We start from the raw sequence: 22,083 nt of genomic DNA, 5'->3' as shown, positions 1-22,083 counted from the left end.
AGATATCTAATGGTTAGAAAATGGTTTACTTATTATATAAGTCTTATAAATGCATGAAAAACACTCAAGGCAGAGGAGGATACAAAACATATTAAAGTCTTATTGATACCATAACCAGCATCAAACAGATGAAACGCAGACATGAGCAAAGATTGGAGGACAAATAAAGGAGAAAGATTTATCAGACAAATAGCAGAACACTTGGAAAAGTCTGTAAAGGCGACTCCACATTTTATGTCAGTCTTTTCGGATCGTTTTGCTATTAATATCACAACACATTTTTGACGAGCAGGGTTGATAGTCCACAGCTCCAGGGTTCCCGGGTTGATCCTGAGCTCAGGTTACTGTCAGTGCTCTGTTTTGAATGTTCTCCATGTGTCTGTGTGGGTTTCTTCAAGGTTCCGCGGTTTTCTTCCCACCTCTCAGAAATATGCTTGTGGGTGGATTGGCTTCTGTAAATCGCCTCTAGATGTGAAGAAGTGTGTGAAAGTGTGTACATGGTGTTCCCAGCGTTCCACCCAGAAATCAGTCCTGCCTGTTCCTGGGATAGCCTCCGGATTGATCTTCTGTCACTGATCCTTATGAAATTTTAGGAGGAGACCAGGAAAAGCCTTTTTGACCATTTTTGGTTGCTTGTAATATCGAAGGAAGCAAGGGTGTGCAAATGTTATATAAGCATGAATCAGTCATGTAAAATAGAAAGTGAGTCCTCTCACTAGAAGGAAAAAGGTTCTATGAACTAGTGCAGTGTAACATGAGAGATGAAAAAGTAGGCAGCTTGCAGTGTAAGGGGCGGTGTGTGTGTGTGTGTGTGTGTGAGAGAGAGAGAGAGAGAGAGTCATATAAAACCCAGGAGCGGAGCAGTGCTGCTACATTTGGAGTGCCCACTTCAGAGAGAAAGGACAAACCCTTAGAACTTCTCGCAGTCGCGCGTCCGCGTCTACACCTTGTCCTGTCTGCGCGCTCACCGGAATAACCACGTGATCAGCGTGGGTGCGACGTCACCTGAATACCGTCCAAACGCTGAAGGAATGTAACCGTTGAGCCGGTTAACCGGTACAGCCATGGTGTGAAATGGCTCGGGGAGTCCTGGTCCCGTTGCTTCTCGCTCCTCATACTGGAAGCAGCTGAACTTGCGGCGGTAGCGCGAGGATGGAGCACATGGCGGATGTGAAGTGTAAGATGGTGGTGGTGGGAGACAGCGCGTGCGGCAAAACGGCCCTGCTCACCGTCTTCGCCAAAGACTGCTTCCCGGAGGTGTGTGCGTGCGCGTGTGTGTATGTGTGTGTAACTTTGCATTGAAGTTATTAGATCGGCGTCTATCTATCTATCTATCTATCTATCTATCTATCTATCTATCTATCTATCTATCTATCTATCTAGTTTTATTTAATTAATTAACTAATTTTTTTTTAGATAGAATCATGACAATAATTAACTAGTTAACCTTAACACAGGGTGGCATTGCAGGGGGTATTATTAATAATCATTATGTCACATTAAAGAAAAGAGAAACCTAGGTGAATTCTAATCAGAGAAATAACTGTAAAAGGTTATATTTCACAAACTAAAAAATAACACAAAGGTTTCATTGTGTACTTTAGTGTATAAGGCAGATAATGAAGGTTGAATGGAATGAACTGATAAAGTTCCTGTGGTATAACACTAAGTCCAATATCATGCTCAAAATCCTGCCACGGTTGTCTTTTTCTGAACAGAGCTACGTACCCACAGTGTTTGAGAACTACACAGCCAGCTTTGAGATCGACTCTCTCCGAGTGGAGCTCAGCCTCTGGGACACATCCGGTAAGATCACTAGCTTTCATAGCTTTACTTACTGGAACAAGATTTCCCAAAATATGCAAAGAGCAATGTGAACTAATACAAAGTATGTCGGAACTGTTAAGAGTGAAATCAATTTCAGTGGATTATATCCGAATGAATAGATGGTTAGAGATACTTGAAGCTGTAACTGGTTATGTCCATTAAAATCTATGATTCTTTTATTTTATTTTAATCTCTTAGTTCTAACTCTTTATTTACCAAGTTACAGATTTCGCTTTTGGTTGTAAGTTTCAGTAAATTTGATATTCAAGACGGCCAGGTCATCATTTTTATTTTTTTTTACAGTGTAGTTACAGAGAAGTGTAGTGAGCCCAGAAAAGGATGATGTTATTCCTCTGGAATGTTGAAGGCTTTGAGCAAGGATGGGTTTGTCAAAAGGTTATGAGAATATCATATTCAACCTCCACCCTGTTTCCATATGTTAAGCATATGTAGGAATGTCTTATGTCTCAGTGCATTTGAATAATTGTATTTGTTGACTAAAATCCAAACATGCCTGAGTCATATGAATTTAATTCGAACCTTGAATCCATATAAATGTAAAACTTTATTTCTATGTCCTGTAAAATGGAATATATAGAGTTAAGGTGCTTATGCAAGGTTGTGCCAAATATGTAGTGTTGTTTAGGTTTTTGGATTTGTGTCATCACAAAATGACGTGACTGGATAAATCACTAGATCATAATCATAAGTTTTTATAGCCGTTCATTAGAAACTCTTTGGGTTGTTGGTCAGAGGTTTGGGGTTCAAGCCCCAGTGTTGCCACTGTAAGGCCCTTAACTCTTCCTGCTCCAGCTGTAGCTGACCCTGCACTCTGATCCCAACTTCCAAAGTTGTCACTGTGCTATAATGTATATGTGACAAATAAAGTCTTCTTCTACTACACTCAGCTACCATAAATCAATTATTATTTTCACTTAATTGCTTAAATCAAAAGAAATGCTACTGTGCCAGTGCCATTGTGGAGCATCTGTGCACTCCCTAGTTCACACATCCGTTTTTCTATGTGGTGCACATTCCATGTGTGTAAACAGACTTTCTCTAGCAATAACACATACATTCTAACATTCTTCCAAAATCAGGCAAGATCGTAGGCTCGAGGCCTGGAGGTGATTACCCCACTGTTATTGAAGTGGCCCCAACAGCTGTGTGCCAGTCTCATCTACGCTGAATTAATGCTCAGAGGTCGAACCATGTGTGACCTCCAGCTGATTGCTGTTTCTCTGAAGTCCCCAATGGGGACTCCAGTATGCAGGACTCAGGAAGTGAGATCAACCAGCATGCTAAGTCTCTGCCTTCTTTCATCTATGTGAGGTGACCCAGACTTTATGAAGGATGTACATTACTCTAGGGTAATAACACTGTAGTGATGATTTGGACAAAACTTGTTTGGCAGTGTGTGTTGCAATGAGACAGGGTTTCGGTTACAATAGTTTTCCAGGAAATTCCAGGGGCTGTTGCTAGCATAGGAAGCCAGAAAGTGAGCTGATTTAAAACAGCTGCTTGCCGATTATTGCAGCAACAGTACAAAAAAAAATCTGTTAACTTTTTGTATTAGTTTGCAAAAAAATAGACTCATAAAGCAAAATGTCAATGCAACGAACTCCATGCTTTGCACACATTTTGAGCTCTAACTATCTTTTTTAGAGCAGAGTCATCTCCCAGAATAGATCGCTAACCTAGTTTACTGCGAGTGAAGCGAGCATGCTAGAGCGCTCTCCATATCTAGCGGGATGGTGCCTTGCAGAGGGAATCCCACTGTGAGAAAGCAAAAGAACAGTGTGGGGGAACTGAATATTGGACATCCCAATTGGATGATGCTGGGTAGAAGTTGTAGAAGGTGTATGCTTAATAATACAATAAAGGTTCTGTCAGGTGGGTCATGATCTCTCTCTCCTTTGTCTCACGTCTTCCAAAAGATGTTAGAAGTACGAATTCCGGCATAATTCCTTCTAATTATGGATTTTTTCCCAGTTTCCCAAAAATAGCTTGCACTCACTATCAAACCACAAGCTTCCTCTGAGATACGTGAAGCCACCTCATCAGCTACAACATCTTGCAACATGACAGGCATAAAAAAAGTGCTAACTACCCTCTTCAACATACACAAGCCCAGAAACACTCATAATTAGTTAGTGTTAGTAGTGTTACTGATGCCGTCCTGTGATGCCAAACAGAAATCAAGGGCTTTTGGACATTATAGCCTTCAATGACTATGACATCATCAAGATCATCAAAATCCCAGACAACTGGCCAGCACGAAAATCCTCATAAATTATGGTAATAATTTGATTAATTGACTAGGGCTGAAACAACGAATCGATCAAATCGATAATAATTGATGATGAAAATCGTTGTCAACGAATGACATTATCAGTTAGTTGGCTGGATAAAAGTATGCGACCCAAGTCCTCTAAGGCATGGGAGCGTTTCATATTAAATTCCGCACCAAATGTTGTAACTTGCAAACTTTGCAAAGCGGAGCTTCAGTTACATGGAAACACGACAATGAGGAACGAGCACATAAGAGATTTGTCATGTGCCATATTTGTGTACTTAATGTGTTTGTCATTCACACAGAACGTGTTTTATTCCTAATTCCTTTTCCATTATTTTTAATGAATGTCATATACGAATGTGTTTGACCGTTGCTAGCGTCTCTTTTGCAGCCCCTCGCGCGTCTCATGTTAAAATGATTTCAACTTTTACAAGCAGCACAGCTCATCAATGTCACTCACAGAACACTGAACAAATCAGAAGGCCCCAGAGGCGGGGCAAGCGTTGCAAGCTTTGCTTACAGTAGCAGGTTGTCATGGCAACTTCATGCTACATCCTGAGACCTTGGCGTTCTGTACTGCGCTTTTTAAAACCATTCCTAAACACAGAGTCTTATATTTGTAGACGCAAACATACCTTCTGTGTGAATGCTTTATTCTGTGTGAATGCTTTATGTGCATGCTTACAGAGTCCGGTGTTTATTGTGTAAAGAGCGTTGCGTTACTCCTCATTCACAATGTAGATGATAAACAGCACTAATAGTGGTAGTGCAAGACCGTTAAGTCTGTCAAATTTATACAGTAATGCAACTTGGTAGTCTAGTAGTTCTGACTAGAAGTTTTCTGCTTAAAAGCTGGAAAAAACCTTTGTGGTAGTGTAAAGTTTTAGTTTTACGTTCATATTTGTCACACCCAATGTGTAAATTTAATTTGAAATAAAAATAAAAAGGTATTTAAAAATGTGGTGCCTTTATCCGATTCATCGATTAATCGAAACAATAATTGCCCGATTAGTCGATTATGAAAATAATCGTTAGTTACAGCCATAAATTAAACCCAACCCTTTTCGATGAAAATATTCCCATCATAGGATAATAGCCTGGATTACTGTAAAAACTTTGAAATATGTTTACGATGTGTTATAACTTGCATGACGTTTAAGGAATGTGCTTAGTTTCAGGCTTTCCTTTTCTGACATCTTAAAGACTTTCCCCACCCATTTTCACAAGCTACAAAACTATTTGTTTCAGTTACAGACTGCCTCCTTTCAGTGTTCCTGCTTTGTTAACGTCTGGGAAGTGAAGTCATAATTTAAACAGACGTTCTATTGTTGATGTCTGTCTGGGGATGTGTTTGGGTTATTTGCAGGTAGATGGAAATCATATGGGGTTCGTTCTCGTTTCAGAATGCCGTCTTACTGGTTTTGGCTTAAAACAATGTGAATATATTTCAGGTAAAATATCGGTGAAGGTGTTACTCATAACCGTTTAGAGACACTCCTTAATGTTTTCCACATATTTTTACACTCATGTGAATGCTTGTTGATAATCAAGTTTTGCCGTTACAGTAGAACAAGAATTCTCTGACTTTTAAGGTTTCCTGTTTCATATTTTCCAGAATTAGGGGTCCAATCAAGTTTTTTAAGGCAGAAAATAGTAATAAATATGTAATTTTTAGACCAAAATGTTGCTTAAAAATATAATTATTTAGTAATAGCTTTATAACGTTATGTCCCGTACATTAAGTGTACTCTATTTGGTCTAATTTTCAACATGGTGCTTGTGTATTATGTAATTCATTTATCATGCTACAATTCCTTTAATAGTGTATTTTAAACTTGTACTGAAAAACTGACCTTTTGTTGTTGTAAAAAAATTAAATGGATGTCCTACTAGATGTCCTACCCAAGGTATCTCTTACAAAGAATTAAAAAAAATTTAAACTTTATTTTGTAGGATCACCATACTATGACAACGTACGTCCGCTCTCGTACCCCGACGCAGATGCGGTGCTCATCTGTTTCGACATCAGCCGACCAGAAACCCTGGACAGTGTGCTCAGGAAGGTGGGTACAGTGTGTCATGACAGGCATAATTTACATTCATTTATGGATTTGGTTGTAGGCAGTAAACTCTTCATGCCACAGCTTAGTCAGAGCAGGACAGTAGCTCCTATTGACTTTCTCACAAGGCTGGGTTTTGTGCTATTGGGTCAAGTGGGTTAGTGAAAAACAGCCCCCGACTCTCAAGTTAAAAGGGAATTCGATGTGTGGGAGGTCCAGCTACACTTTGAAACCCTGTTCACACGTAAGGAAATAGAACGAGACGGCATGTTTACATTCGTACCGAGAGATGCCGAGCTTTTGTGTGGTCGAGAGCCGTGCGACCTTTGACCTGTGATTTCACCAAGCATGAACATAATGTCGGTGGAGTCAGGAGCAGGCCAAGAAACAGAAGTTTGTTCTTCTACAAGCAAGGCAGGGCACTGCTTCCTTTGTTCAGTCCTGCTTTAATTATGTATCTAAAAAGAAAGCGCTACTTTCATGCTAGTTAATCTGTTGGTTGTGTCAGAGTGGTTTCCAGTAAGCTTTTTAAATGTGGAACAACTAAATCTTGGATTTATTGTAACACTGTAAAATATGACAAAACAATCTTCTTTTGAGGATCATTTGGGGCTAAGCAAAAAAAGTTCTGCTTGTTTTTTTTTAATTCAAATTGTTTCTAATAGAACCAATAAACTATACATAAAAGTTCTAGGAAGAAATGGGACTTTCAGAATTCTGGGGGATTTCTTAACAGAAAGAAATATGGCAGCAGCAGTGCAGTGCATACAATCTTGCAAATACAACCCAAGAATTTGTGGTAATGTTTGCATGAAACTTCAGGATGGGGAAAAAATATCATCTCAGCGACTTAGACCTTGGTGCCCGATGGGCCTTTATGAGTGTTTCAGAAACTGTTGGGACACTGTTTTTTAAGAAATGCCATTTCATGAATAGCATATTATCAGATCACCACATCAAATTTTTATCTAAAATGTTACATCAAGATTTTTATTTATTTATTTGTTTACTTGTTTGTTTGTTTATTTATTATTTTAAGTGGCTCTACAGTCGTTGATGGTCAGCTGTAAAAACGAAACGCTCACGATTGCTCACGTTTGACACTGAAATTAATATACAACCAGAATTTCCCAGTAAAAGTCCCTAAATAAGCACACTCTGTAGTAAGTGAAAGTGAAAGAACCGTCCAGCAATGTCCCCATAACATCTGATTCACTTTCCTGCTGGATCAGGCCATATGTGTTTTAAATAGTAATGAAAAAAGGGAACAATGATTTGAATTCTATAGTTTTTTATAATAATAATAATAATAATAATAATAATAATAATAATAATAATTGCAGCATTGAGTTCCTAGATCCGAAAAATACATAATGAGGATTCCCCAAAAAATTATATTCAAGTTAAATTAAATATACTCACAAGACATGCAGAAACATGACCACTTTCTTTTTTATCTTCTAATCGTTTTTGTTTTTTAAATTTTTTATTTTACAGTGGAAGGGTGAGATTGAGGAATTTTGTCCCAATACTAAAATGCTCCTGGTTGGTTGCAAATCAGATCTTCGTACAGACCTGGCAACCTTTGTGCAGCTTTCCAACGAGTTGCCACTAACCTACGATCAGGTAAAGGAAAAAAAAAATCCTTAAGAAATAAACACGTGGCAAGAACGTAGATGTCTGTCTACATCTGTCGGTCTACATCTACAGTCTTCATCTTTATCTCTCTCTCTCGCCTCTCTTTCAGGGTTCAAACATGGCCAAGCAGATCTCAGCTCCTTACATCGAGTGTTCTGCACTGCAGTCGGAGAACAGCGTGAGAGACATTTTCCATGTGGCTGCTTTGGCTTGTGTCAACAAGAGCAACAAAAATGTAAAGCGTCACAAGTCTTCCAGAGCCACCAAGAGATCCTCGCACATGCCCAGTAGAGCCGAGCACGATTCAATGTCATGTCTGCACAAGAGCAAGGCCAAAACCTGTTCTGTAATGTGAAGAACCAACAGAAACTCTTTTCTGCATTTTACTTGGATTTGTTTGCCATCTGGATCGAAATCATGGATTTTTTTTGCACTTTATACAAATTCAGTGACTTCAGTGACCAAGATGGCTACGTTATATTATATATATAATTTTCAGGAGTGCCGAAGTCTGGAACCCGAGAGACCTGAATTCATGAAGTGTTCATTGCTGTGCCAAAACCTGATTTCCTTTTTTTTTTAAATGTATGCAGGACTTAAATGATGGATTCAAAATCATCAAGCAAACTATAAGCAGGAAAAAGGAAGTCATTAAAATTCTAATAGTCATGACAGATCTAGCACCTAAACCCCGCTTATATTTAGTGGATGTATTTTACTACAGTGAGTGAATCTAAACTCAGCTATGTCCCTTGACCCAAGCAGAACATGATGGACTGTGGTAAGTCTTTTCAGAACTGAGAAATTTTGTAAATGAAACTGAAGCAATAAATCAATCTTAACCTCCTGTGTATATAAATTCTGTCCTCTCTGTTACCTCTCTGTTCTGTTCAACCATGATGCTTAAACCCAACAAAGCAACTAGGAAGAAATACAGGACTTTATGGACTAATGTGATTTGACAAGCAGTATAATTTGTTGGTAAATAAAAGAACATTCTAGATGACAACCATACAGTGAAAGATGATCATCTCTATTGAGGATAGATGCAGGATAGACTGAAATGATGACAAATGCTGAAAAAGATTGAATTCTGTTTAAAGTGCCATGGTGGTTACAGCTCCAGATTCAATCCTGACTTCTCTCTCTGTCATTCTCTCTCTCTCTGTGTCTGTATGGGTTTCCTTCGGCTTCTCTGATTTCCTCGCACCTTACATAAAATATACTGGTAAGCAGTACTGGTGACTTTAAATTGCCCCCAAGTGTACATGTGTGTGGGTGTGTGTGTGTATGATGCCCTATGATAAATGGCATGTTTTCCTGCCTCATACCCAGTGTTCTCGGGAAAGACTACAGATCCGACGCAACCCTTTGAAGCAGTTTCTTTTACTTGCTTATGATTCATGAGCAATATGGAGTGTCTTGGGTACTAATATATTGTAGATTCATTCTGGGTTTTTTTTTTGGTGTCTGTATGTATATGTAGTCATTAAAACTTTCATACATAGTGTCCACACTTAGGCATGATTAATTTAAGGTATTTTTTTCTATAGTATAAGATGCATATAAGAATGAGTTTGTCTACCCCCACACCCCCCATGCCACAAAAAAATAAATAAAATAAAATAAAATAAAATAAAATAAAATAAAATAAAATAAAATAAAATAAAATAAAATAAAATAAAATAAAATAAAATATAGTGGTCCTAAATTGCTAGATATTAGACCTAAATATGAACTGATTTTTTTGGGCAATTTAACATATTTCACTTATTAGCTTGCTTTTTACCAGTCGGAGGAAGCTGTTGTCCCTGGAGGAAACCCACACAGACATTGGAGAACATGTTACACTGTCCAAACAGAGAGAAAACCAAGCTAATAATTAGTAATTAAAACATTAATACTTGAAGCGTAGCATCAAAGATTTGATGAAAACAAAACCCCATGAATCATCTATCCCAGTCTGTATTATATTTTTCAGAACCACAAAGTGATTGTCCAGCTTTCACACCTTCTGTGAGAACAGCGATGTGTTTCATTGAGTTCCACTGTGTGGATAGTAATTGAACCTGCAGCGCTGTTTAATGTATCACTGCTTCCTCTTAAACCTCCCACTGACATTTTGGCAGGTTTCCCTTCCCCTGCTTTTGTGTTGTCTGCCTCAACTGTGCTTATTCAAGCTCAAGTAAGAGGTGAAGGGGCTTAAAATTGCTTCCTTACATACAGCGATTGCTTTCCTGCCAGCTACATTACAGCAAAAGAAATGACGGGAATAAATGCTGGCCCTACGCAATACAGGCGAATTGTTTTGTATTATGTGCCTCACCATAATAATAGAACTACATGAGAGATGATGCATTTACAATGACACAATAATAATAATAATTTAGTGAATATTAATAGTTTTTCTAAGACATCTGATGGGTTTTCGTGAATTATTTTTGTGTATTTTATCAATCATATCAAATAATACAATTTTGATTTTCTTTGGATCTGCTGAAACTGAGGCCCAAGAGGCCCAGTTTCTTTCTAATGGCTGATGTTCTAACAGCGAAACGCATTATACACCATTTTGCTAATTGTGCCTTTAGGCAGGTTCACACCATGTCACCACTTATGTGATTTTAATCTGCCACTGCTACATTTCATTTGAGAGGCAATAAGAAAGATTATGTAACACAGTACAGTTAATCAGCATGAAGATTTAACCAATAATTACAATTTAATTAATATCCTATATTCCTTATGGCCCCTTGCCAAGAGAAATGGTGCTGCGACATTTAAAGATCCTGTATTCTGTGCTGTGAATAGGAGTTGCTGTAGCCACTGAGGTCGCTCTGCTGCCTCGTGGTATTTTATTCTTCCCAACAGTGCTCTAGCTGTGAAAATAAGGCTACTATAAGGCCAAAAGTTTGTAGACTCCTGACCTTCACACCCATATATGCTTTTAGAACATCAGATTTTGTTCCTCCTTTGCTTTCATAATAAGTTCTACTCTTCTGTGAACGCTTTCCACTAGATATGGCTGTAGGCTGTATGGATTTGTGATCATTCAGCTACAAGATCAGACTCTGAGGTTGTAAGTGTAAGAGTGATGAGGTCTGGTGTTCAGTCGGTGTTCCAGTTCATCCTTAAGGTGTTCAGTGAGGTTGAGTCAGAGTCAGGGCTTTGAGCAGGACACTCCAGATCTTCCAGTCCAACCTTGACAGGTTTGAGCATCTATCTATCTATCTATCTATCTATCTATCTATCTATCTATCTATCTATCTATCTATCTATCTATCTATCTATCTATCTATCTATCTATCTATCTGCCAGTCTGTACTGGTTGTTTTATATTCTGCTCTATATTCAGCTCTGGCTAGGATTTATTTGCTTCTAGCCAATGTCATGTTTTGTCCTCCACCTCTTCCTTTATATATCTTTCTCTAGATATAGAACAGAGTCCTTGAAGCTGAAATGTCTGTTGACTTGCCAGTGGCCAGTACATCCTTCAACAGAAAGCACTAAAACATGCTAACCTGACATTTCTATCATTTGATACTGGGTTTATGTCAATACTACACGTTAAAGCACCACGAAAGCACAATTTCTTACAAGAGACACTTAGCAAAGATGTCATTGTAAGCATTTATTTCACTGCGTTGGGAAAAAAAATCGATGAAACAGAGCGTCACTTGGCAAGCAATTAATGCTAATATTTAAACAAATAATAGTTTTTCATATGTAGCAGTATCAAAGTGAAGATTTGTGGCCATCTACATTGCATATCCATGCTTGTTGAGACAATGATTTCAATCTCTTCTTATGAAAGTATCTTTGCAAAAGATTCTTTTTGCAGTAGAAAATTGTAAATTGCTATATAAAAGTTTTACAATGTATATAATAAGAGAAACTCCCCTGATTGAAAAACATTTAATAATAAACCTTATTTCCCCAGCGTGAATTTCATTATAAAAATCGCTCAGAAATACGTTGCATTTTACCAATGAAGCCCATGGTATACTGTATCTGATAGTGTTCATTGTGTTTCGGTAGAGATGTCTCTAGGCTGAGTGGCTAATTAGAGCTGGGAACATTTTCTTCTTCAGTTGGGGGAAACTGAGTTTAACAAACCCCTCAGGAGCTTCACACATGCTCACAAACAGACACTTGCTCAATAGTCATAACATAGTGTTCTGTTACTGATATCTGTGATGAGTTGGTGTCATTTCCTGATATGGTTTCTCATTTTCAGCTAATTCTTTTTATATATATATATGTATATATATATATATATATATATATATATATATATATATATATATATATATATGTATATATATATATATTTTTACATTTTTAGTTCAAAAAGGAACTGATCTGATTACCTGCAACACCTAAAGGACAAGTATGCAGTCTACTGGGGAGGTTTTTAAGCCTCATAATGATGTCTTTAGGCAATCAGATTATATTTAGAGAAACCTGCTGAAGGGCAAATACAACACATCATATCCTGGATCTAAAGCTTCCTCTGCCTTTGTGAGATATTAGGCATATACCAACAAGTCTGTCAATCACCTTTCAAGACTTGAGTTCATCTTGAGTTCATATATGCAGGCTATTTTGCTGTATTATACAGCTCTGCATTCATTTATAGTCATGGCGTAAAGGAAAGTGAAGTAAACTATATATGAACCTCGGATGCTTTAGGGAAGACAATGCTAGCTCTCTATCATGCTCGATCTCACTTAGGTGAAGCTTATCATCTATTCAGCCCCACACCCTCTTCATCTACTTCCTTTCCTAGTGTTAAAAAATGCCAGCGAGTCCCTCAGGACATCAAAGCACACCATCCCCAGACAGCCCCACCACCTCCACCACCACCCTGAAGGTCAGTTTACCACTGCTAACCTCATTACCAGCTGAGCCTTTACACACCACAGCCATTTCATACTGATTCTGTACCCAAGGCATTATAGTAACCATCATATAAGATGGTTATCAAGTTCTAGTTGATTTTCTTCCAATACTTTCCCAATGGCAGATGAATCACCCCATGATAGCAGCCTCAGGGATGATGGGCAACTGTGACCTGTGTGTCTGACCTCTTCTCCTGCATAATTCAGCCAGTGCAGTCGAGAGCAAACATTATTAACAGAGAGAAAGAGTGTGAGACTGTTGCCTTGAGTGACATCTCCATCTTTCAAATAGACTTGAGACCTAAGATTTTTTTGTTTGTTTGCTATTGACCACGCATTGATATCTGATTTAGATTAAAATGCAGATGGCTCTCATCCTCGCTGTAATACACCTTTGTATTGATTCAAATGTAAATATCTTTAGACCTTTAAGTAATGATTTTTTCACTACCACATATCCCCAATCCTCCACTACAGGATGAGGAAAAAAATATACTCAAATACTGCCCTCTTTTTTTCCTTCTAATTGTTTCCTTTACTCCATAAAACCCTCCACATAATACATAATCCTCCACTTAATAAGGGTTGTAAATGAAATACTGTGATCGAGGTTCACTACGTGCTCTTGGTGAGATATGAACCCATTTGTATTTCTTCTCATAATCATCAATCACACTTCTACAACTTCTCTCTCTCTCTCTCTCTCTCACACACACACTTTTTCACTCTCTTCTCTTTCCTGATGCTATGCAGCACCCTACAGAGAGCCATTACAGCTTATATCCCTAAGGGTGCAGGCCGTCAGGTCAGCAGCACACAATTCAGACCTCAATTATCTTCAGATCCATCTTTGTTGCTGACATCTTTATATGCACGTCGGTAAGGGTGAAGAAATTAATGCAGAGGAAAGCTCGGGGAATAGACGGGCAGTGCAGATCGTTTCGAATTCTCCTGCAGTCATTCCCATTCTATGCAGAAGGTACAGTTATTTCCTCAGTGATGAGTCTGTCTTTATAGGTCTGCCCTCTGGTAGTCTGCACATTCATTTTTACATCCTGTGAGTATTAAAGTATTTCCAAGCACTCGCTTTATCTATAATTCTGAAACCATTTATGTAACAGTCTGGAAAGATAACTTAGATGACGCTGGAGCTGGATTCTAGAAATCAGACAAAAATGACCAAATTAGGTTATGAGCAAAATGCTTCAGTTAATACTACACTATGACATCTTTTTTTTTTAAAGAAAATATAAAAATATTATACCTTAACTATTTGGAAATATTTTTATTTGGATTACTTTTTAACCGTAACACTGTTCCCAAGGATTTTCTTCCTTTATCTTCCATATTCCTACATATTCCTTTTGTCTTCATTGAAGTATCATCTCCACCTCTGTCCTGTCACTTGTCTGTTTCCCTAATTGGGCCCAGATGTTCTGAGTTCATACCCTTGATTAGTTTATTATTTATACCTTACTATGTCTGTCTCTAATTTATTTACATATAGTATTTCTCAGTTTTCAGCCTCATCTGTTTTCCTGTAACAGATATTTCATGTTTGATGTTTGATACTGTCCCACTTTTTATATTTGACTCTTGCTATGAAGTATGACAATGATTTTGGGAACAGTGGACTCAAGAGAGCGACAATGAGGCTTGTGCTTAAATGCCCCAAATGACTTTTACCTCCGGTGATTAGACAGAGACTGATGTGGATGCTTCTAATAATCAAAATGATCACTCATATCTCTTTGGGAAAATATAATTCTTTACAATTTGGCAGTTTTTCTTCAAGTAGATTGGGTTATAAATGTAGAAGCAAGTGTGTTGTCTTTCAACTGAACTGGAATAAAATGGAATGAATTTTTTTGCTATTGGAAGTAATTCGATTTAAAAATGGCTTCTAGTTGAGATATAATAATGAGTGAATAACTATAAAGTTACTAGATGTGTATTTTTATCGGTTAATACATACATATACATAGAAAATGAGATACATTGTATTTCATCTGAATATATGAAACAGTTCACCCCAATATGCTGAAAATCCCACACATAGAACCAATGCTCAAATCAGAAAAAATGTCAGAAATAATAAGAAATAAACCAGAGAGCTGAAGGACTCTGGCACTCCAGTGGATCTGATGTCATGTCACACTATATGTTTACCAGTTTAGTAAGTCTACAGCTTTGACATTTTAGCCACTATGGAGACCTAGATATGTCAAAAATGCCTGAAATCTTTGCAAACAGGACATTTTTTCCCTGCTAGGCTGGAAAACAGGAGAAATCCTCTCAAATGAATGAGCTTTGGGCCAGTTAGTAGGTGTCCTACAGCGTAATCTGTCAGCCACTGTCAATGTAAGGACCCTGTTCCCTGTTTTCTGTTTTTGGGCTGGAATATAAATGGTTTTCTTGGAGGAGCCTGGGTGTTAATGTGACATGGAAGTCATCTGGATAAACATGATATGATGTATGTCAAACAAATCCGTTTTTAAATGAATGCTATTATGTTTTATTAATCTTATCCCATTCAGTAGAACGAAAATTTCAGAATTTCAGGATAGCAGTTTGATGGTGTAAAATGAGTTACCTCAGTAATTAGATGTGCATTGTTTATTTTACAGCCCTATCTTTACTAACAGATTGCTATTAATCTTCTGTTCTGTATTCTGAAGCATTACATGCTTGCCCCTGTGTGATGAATATTCTGGCTGGACACATAAAAAAGGTATTGAGACTGTATATATCAATACGCTTACATTTTAAGAATGATCGATTTCTGGAGTGTTTATTATGGTACTGTAGTGATTGTCATTGATCACCATACTAATTAAGCCTGTTGATGGATTATTGTAGCTAGTGATGCTCTGAAGTCCAGACTTTGTCATTGTTGCAAACCCTTACTGTAATTTGTTACTAGGGTTCTCCTCACAGTCAAACCATCCCAACCCCTCCATTAAAGCTTCATTTGTTGGGTGGATTCAGTCTTGCACTTGGAAATATGCTTGTAATTGACAAACACATCATAGATTAAAAAGCAGTTGGCAATGAGTTGTTTTATTAATGGACACCTCTATTGGTCTGTAAGTGGACATATACCTTGTCAGGAAGTTAGTCTAAAAGTCTCTGTTCTGTAGTACATAATGGCTGATCCATGACATCGATCTATCCATGAGCCTTATAGCCAGAGATCACATTCATTCATTCATTCATTCATTCATTCATTCATCCATCCATCCACCCATCCATCCATCCACCCATCCATTCATCCATTCATCCATTCATCCATCCATCTAACCACCCAATCCGTCCATCCATCTATCTATCTATCTATCTATCTATCTATCTATCTATCTATCTATCTATCTATCTATCTATCTATCTATCTATCTATCTATCTATCTATCTATCTATCTATCCATCCATCCATCCATCCATCCACTCAACTAAGGTCATAATAGATCCAAAGCCTACACACCCTAAAAAGCACATCAGGGCACCATGAACATACACATACAAACACAGTAACCCAAGCCTCAAACCCAGGACCCTGCTGGAGCAGTAAAGCAGCATTTCACTGCCACAACCATGACATGAGCTGGTAGAATCAAAGTGCAATGGCAACAAACTCAGAACTGACACATTCACTGAGGGACGAGTGACTCCACCTGACTGCACATGGCAGCAGGATTCCCGAGTTCACATTTGACTTTGAGATCAAGTCGACAAGGAGTTGATTCAAAGAAATAAGTAATGCCATCCATCTGTTTGTTCAAAGAAGTCTATAGCAATTGCACTTGTGTAGCTGTACCTTTTAGACTCAGTAAACGTAGACTTTCAGATTTATAAAACAAAAAAAAAGTTTTTGGTTTGTTTGTTTTTTTGCTATTATTATTATAATTATAATTATTATTATTATTATTATTATTATTATTATTATTATTATTATTATTATTATTATTATTATTATTATTATTGTTATTATTTTCAGACTTCTCACTTTAATAAAGAAACAAGCTTTATAAAACATAGCCTTGATCTCTTTTATAGTCAGCAGGGTTGATCCTCACATTGCAGTCTTTTTTCTTAAACAAATGCTCTATTCATCCTTATTAACGTTCATATATTTATTCTGAGTATAACAAACACAGCCTCATGACTGTAAATGTAATGAAATTATTGAAATGTTATGCATGGTTAAGACTATGGTCAATATGAAATATAAAATTATGCATTTAAAATTTCCTTCATATAAGTAAATGTGAGTTCATCTGACAAACTTAATTTGGTGACTTTCAATGCAGCCGAATGTGTGTTACAGTCTATGTTTGTTTCACCTTTAAAAAGTGCATTTCCTGACTCAGCTTGATGTTTCTGCAGCCACTTTATCTCATCAATAAATTACTGTAATTCCTAAGTTTGGCCAAGTGTAGTTGACCAAAATTATATTCAATTATTTATTTCAGAGAATAAGTATATTTGGGAAAAGTTGAGATCTAAATAGTGACAAAGAGGCTTAAGGTGAAGGCTGAAATAGTGGAAGGAAGGAAGGAAGGAAGGAAGGAAGGAAGGAAGGAAGGAAGGAAGGAAGAAGCTTGGTGGACCTTCAGCCAAAACCTCAGGACCTCTAAAGCTAAAGGACCTCTAATCTAAACCTTTACTCTAGATAAAGCCAGCCATTTACATGACTTTAAAAAGAGAAAGGAGAGTTATAACCCTCAGTGTGTTGGACATAAATATTTCAGTATTTCTCTTTAGCAAACACACAGGAATGCTTTCTGCTTGGCAGAGGTGACCTCCCAAAGGTGAACATTTATTTCCCTTGAGTCTTAGAGCACTATCCTTTTGATCAACACTGTATGTGTGAAATATTGCTTTTCCTCTCAGGATCAACACTGAGGATTCCTCTGAAAGTGGCTAGACACTGGATTTGCTTCTTTTGTACTGAATTTATTTTGATTTTTTATATAAAAAGGTGATAAGAGTTACCATCTAGGGCTGTTAAAACAATAATTGGATCCATTTGATATTCCTTTTTTCCTTGTATAGCTTTTAGTAAGATCTTGAATTAAAAATGTTGGAATGTAACTACTCTCAAGAGCGAACTCCTATAAAAGTTGGACATGATTATGCTCAGAGATGCTGGTAGAGGAAGTCCCTTTTTTATTACTTCATTTGCATCAAATCCAACAAACCTGCCGCCTTACAATCCATAATTATTTTATAAGAGGTCACAGAGAGATACAGCATGGTCCTTAAGAGCTTTATTAAACCCCTGTGAATAAAAAGGTACTTTTTTTTATTTTAGGAACGAAGATTATTTGATAACCCTGCGGTTATATTCTGCAACTTTGTGAAATGTTGCATTTTCTGTCATGTGTCTAGAGAATTGTCTCTCTCTCTGGCAGTGTGCATGAATAATTCTGCTCTCAGAGTTAATCATGAGTTAATCACACCAGGGAGAATTTCAGCTCAGCAGATAGAAAGCATCAAAATTCAATATCTACATGTCAGGATATTATTATATATTATTATAAGACATACTTATGGTAAACAAAACATAGTGTAGCATGAGTATAAAGAGGGTAAATAAAAACTGCAAGATATGGAATCAGTGCTTAAAATAAAATAATGTAGAATAAAAACTAATCTAACTGAAAAAAAAATGTCTCAGCAAATTCCTTCTATATTTCGCATATAAAAGAAAAGTTTAACACAATGATTATTATTTCCTCAAAATCTTATTTCCTATCACACAAAGAAACGAAGAAAAAGAAGAATGGTACATCCTTGCAACAAAATAAACAGGGTATAAATACTGCTTTGAACAACAGTTCATGCAACACACACACACACTAATATCTCACAGACCATCATAATTTCCAAACATGTTGTCAGCTTGTCACAAGGCTCACAACTCACTACCATGTCACTTGCTCTAACATGGAAAGAGATAACAGAAAAACAAGAATGATTGATTGTTGCGAGCTTGTTTCAGGTCTTCCAGCTTTGGGAGATTTTATATCCTGACCATACAACTTAGTCATGCTTTTTGAGGGTCAATAAAAGAAATATTATTTAATCTCTTAGATCATGTATTTGTAATAGGACAGTTAAAGTGTTTTTTAGATGCACTGTGATGGTAAATAATGGGGGAAAAATGTGTCTGATGATTAAATTGGGAAACTGAACAAATTGAACAAATTAAGAACATTTGAAATGTTGTTGAATTTCATGTTAAACACTATTCATGAGACAAATCATGAATATTTATATTAAATAATTACCCAGTGGGTGTCCACAACATGGTCCACAACTTAAATTGTGATACTGATGGAAATGTGGTTAAATCCACAACTGTGTTTCATATCTGCACTATAATGCGTTTAATTTATCTTTGTATTCTTTGTATTCATGTCTTCTTTTCTTCTTAGTCTTATATTTTTGTGTGTATATACACTGATCGAGCATAACATTATGACCACCTGCCTAATATTGTGTTGGTTCCCTTTTTGCTGCCAAAACAGCCCTGACTCATCGAGGCATGGACTCCACTAGATCCCTGAAGGTGTGCTGTGGTATCTGGCACCAAGATGTTAGCAGCAGATCCTTTAAGTCCTGTAAATTGCGAGGTGGGGTCTCCATGGATCGGGCTTGTTTGTCCAGAACATCCCACAGATGCTCAATTGGATTGAGATCTGGAGAATTTGGAGGCCAAGTCAACACTTCAAACTCGTTGTTGTGCTCATCAAACCATTCCTGAACCATTTTTGCTTTGTAGCATGGTGCATTATCCTGCTGAAAGAGGCCACAGCCATCAGGGAATACAGTTTCCATGAAACGGTGTACATGGTCTGCAACAATGCTTAGGTAGGTGGTACATGTCAAAGTAACTTCTACATGGATGGCAGGACCCAAGGTTTCCCAGCAGAACATTGTCCAAAGCATGACACTGCCTCCGCCTGCTTGCCTTCTTCCCAGAGTGCATCCTGGTGCCATGTGTGTATTCTGACACCTTTCTATCAGAACCAGCATTAACTTCATAAGCTATTTGAGCAACAGTAACTCGTCTGCTGGATCGGAACACACGGGCCAGCCTTCACTCCCCACGAGCCTCAATGAACCTTGGCCGACCATGACCCTGTGCACTTGCTGCCTAATATATCCCACCCACTAACAGGTGCCATGATGAGAAGATCATCAGTGTTATTCACTCGGTTTACACTGGTGTTCAAAAAATTCTTTCTGTCTTTGCTTGTCTGAACATGTCCTTTACTTTTAGCTCTGTGCCAATTGTTGTGTTTATTCAGATGTTTCACACCAGTTACAGTTGCTGCTTGGTTTTCTTTCACCCGTCCTTTACTTTTAACAAAGATTCTTCAAGTCGTGAATTTAGAGAGAGTTATTCTCATTGTCTTAGTCATTCTGCTGGCAGGTGCTGATTATGTAAGCTGTGGTAGTACTTATACAACCCTTATGTCTGAAGCCTCATGGCCTCGTTCAAGCTTGAGAAGTTAATATCTACTAAGCGAATCTGGCAAGCTCTAGCATCCCCTGCGGCTAATGCAGCACTCACACATAGCAAGCGCAGCTGCATGACTGCCGCTATCTCGCTTCCTATCTCACATAAGGCATTATCTGAGTAATGCAGGGTGTTACTGTACAGTCTTCGACACTCCCTTCCCGCAGTTCCTACACTGGGGTTAAAAAAATAATAATGATTGCTCAGGGACAACGAAGAAGAAGAAAAAGATTCTTCTGAGAATCCAGCTGCGTGAAGAATTTCACTCAAGGCTTTTTAGGGTCATATTCTGTAGATGAAGATTCATTACATTTTTTACTAAAATGCTCCAAAGCCCTTGGTTTTTGAGTGTACACAGGGTGAATGCTAGGATATGTGCCCAATAATGGTGTACATACACTATATTGCCAAAAGTATTCACTCACCTGCCTTGACTCGCATATGAACTTAAGTGACATCCCATTCCTAATCCATAGGGTTCAATATGACATCGGTCCACCCTTTGCAGCTATAACAGCTTCAACTCTTCTGGGAAGGCTGTCCACAAGGTTTAGGAGTGTGTTTATGGGAATTTTTGACCATTCTTCCAGAAGCGCATTTGTGAGGTCACACACTGATGTTGGACGAGAAGGCCTGGCTCTCAGTCTCCACTCTAATTCATCCCAAAGGTGTTCTATCGGGTTGAGGTCAGGACTGTGCAGGCCAGTCAAGTTCATCCACACCAGACTCTGTCATCCATGTCTTTATGGACCTTGCTTTGTGCACTGGTGCACAGTCATGTTGGAAGAGGAAGGGGCCAGCTCCAAACTGTTCCCACAAAGTTGGGTGCATGGAATTGTCCAAAATGTCTTGGTATGCTGAAGCATTCAGAGTTCCTTTCACTGGAACTAAGGGGCCAAGCCCAGCTCCTGAAAAACAACCCCACACCATAATCCCCCCTCTACCAAACTTTACACTTGGCACAATGCAGTCACACAAGTACCGTTCTCCTGGCAACCGCCAAACCCAGACTCGTCCATCAGATTGCCAGATGGAGAAGCGCGATTCGTCACTCCAGAGAACGCGTCTCCACTGCTCTAGAGTCCAGTGGCGGCGTGCTTTACACCACTGCTTCCAACGCTTTGCATTGCACTTGGTGATGTATGGCTTGGATGCAGCTGCTCGGCCATGGAAACCCATTCCATGAAGCTCTCTGCGCACTGTTCTTGAGCTAATCTGAAGGCCACATGAAGTTTGGAGGTCTGTAGCGATTGACTCTGCAGAAAGTTGGTGACCTCTTCGCACTATGCGCCTCAGCATCCGCTGACCCCGCTCCGTCAGTTTACGTGGCCTACCACTTCGTGGCTGAGTTGCTGTCGTTCCCAAACACTTCCACGTTCTTATAATACAGCTGACAGTTGACTGTGGAATATTTAGGAGCGAGGAAATTTCACGACTGGATTTGTTGCACAGGTGGCATCCTATCACAGTTCCACGCTGGAATTCACTGAGCTCCTGAGAGAGACCCATTCTTTCACAAATGTTTGTAAAAACAGTCTGCATGCCTAGGTGCTTGATTTCATACACCTGTGGCCATGGAGGTGATTGGAACACCTGATTCTGATTATTTGGATGGGTGAGCGAATACTTTTGGCAATATAGTGTATATTTATTCTTTTAAAGTTTCAATTTTTGAGACTAAACTGTGATATATATATATATATATATATATATATATATATATATATATATATATATATGTAATATTTTATTATTATTATTTTTTACTGCATGTTTAGCACTTAGGGCTACAGAGAAATAAAAGGGTGGAGGTTATCCCCTAGTGTTTGTTTATGT

The 22,083-nt window shown here is 38.1% G+C and overlaps 1 protein-coding gene across 1 annotated transcript; it reads left to right on the top strand.

Annotated features, from left to right (window-relative positions):
- The first annotated feature begins 769 nt into the window (after positions 1 to 769).
- Positions 770 to 8,668, top strand: LOC131354648 (rho-related GTP-binding protein RhoE-like). Its single transcript, XM_058392550.1, has 5 exons — positions 770 to 1,257; positions 1,719 to 1,806; positions 6,077 to 6,186; positions 7,681 to 7,809; positions 7,931 to 8,668. Exons 1-5 carry the CDS (start codon positions 1,153 to 1,155, stop codon positions 8,174 to 8,176), a joined length of 678 nt encoding a protein of 225 aa, XP_058248533.1. The 5' UTR covers positions 770 to 1,152; the 3' UTR covers positions 8,177 to 8,668.
- The last annotated feature ends 13,415 nt before the right edge of the window (positions 8,669 to 22,083 follow it).

The sequence above is a fragment of the Hemibagrus wyckioides genome, linkage group LG06, assembly GCF_019097595.1.
Source record: "Hemibagrus wyckioides isolate EC202008001 linkage group LG06, SWU_Hwy_1.0, whole genome shotgun sequence".
Taxonomy (NCBI): domain Eukaryota; kingdom Metazoa; phylum Chordata; class Actinopteri; order Siluriformes; family Bagridae; genus Hemibagrus; species Hemibagrus wyckioides.
The sequence above is the reverse complement of the archived record's forward strand: the minus strand, read 5'-3'. Positions and strand labels throughout refer to the sequence as shown.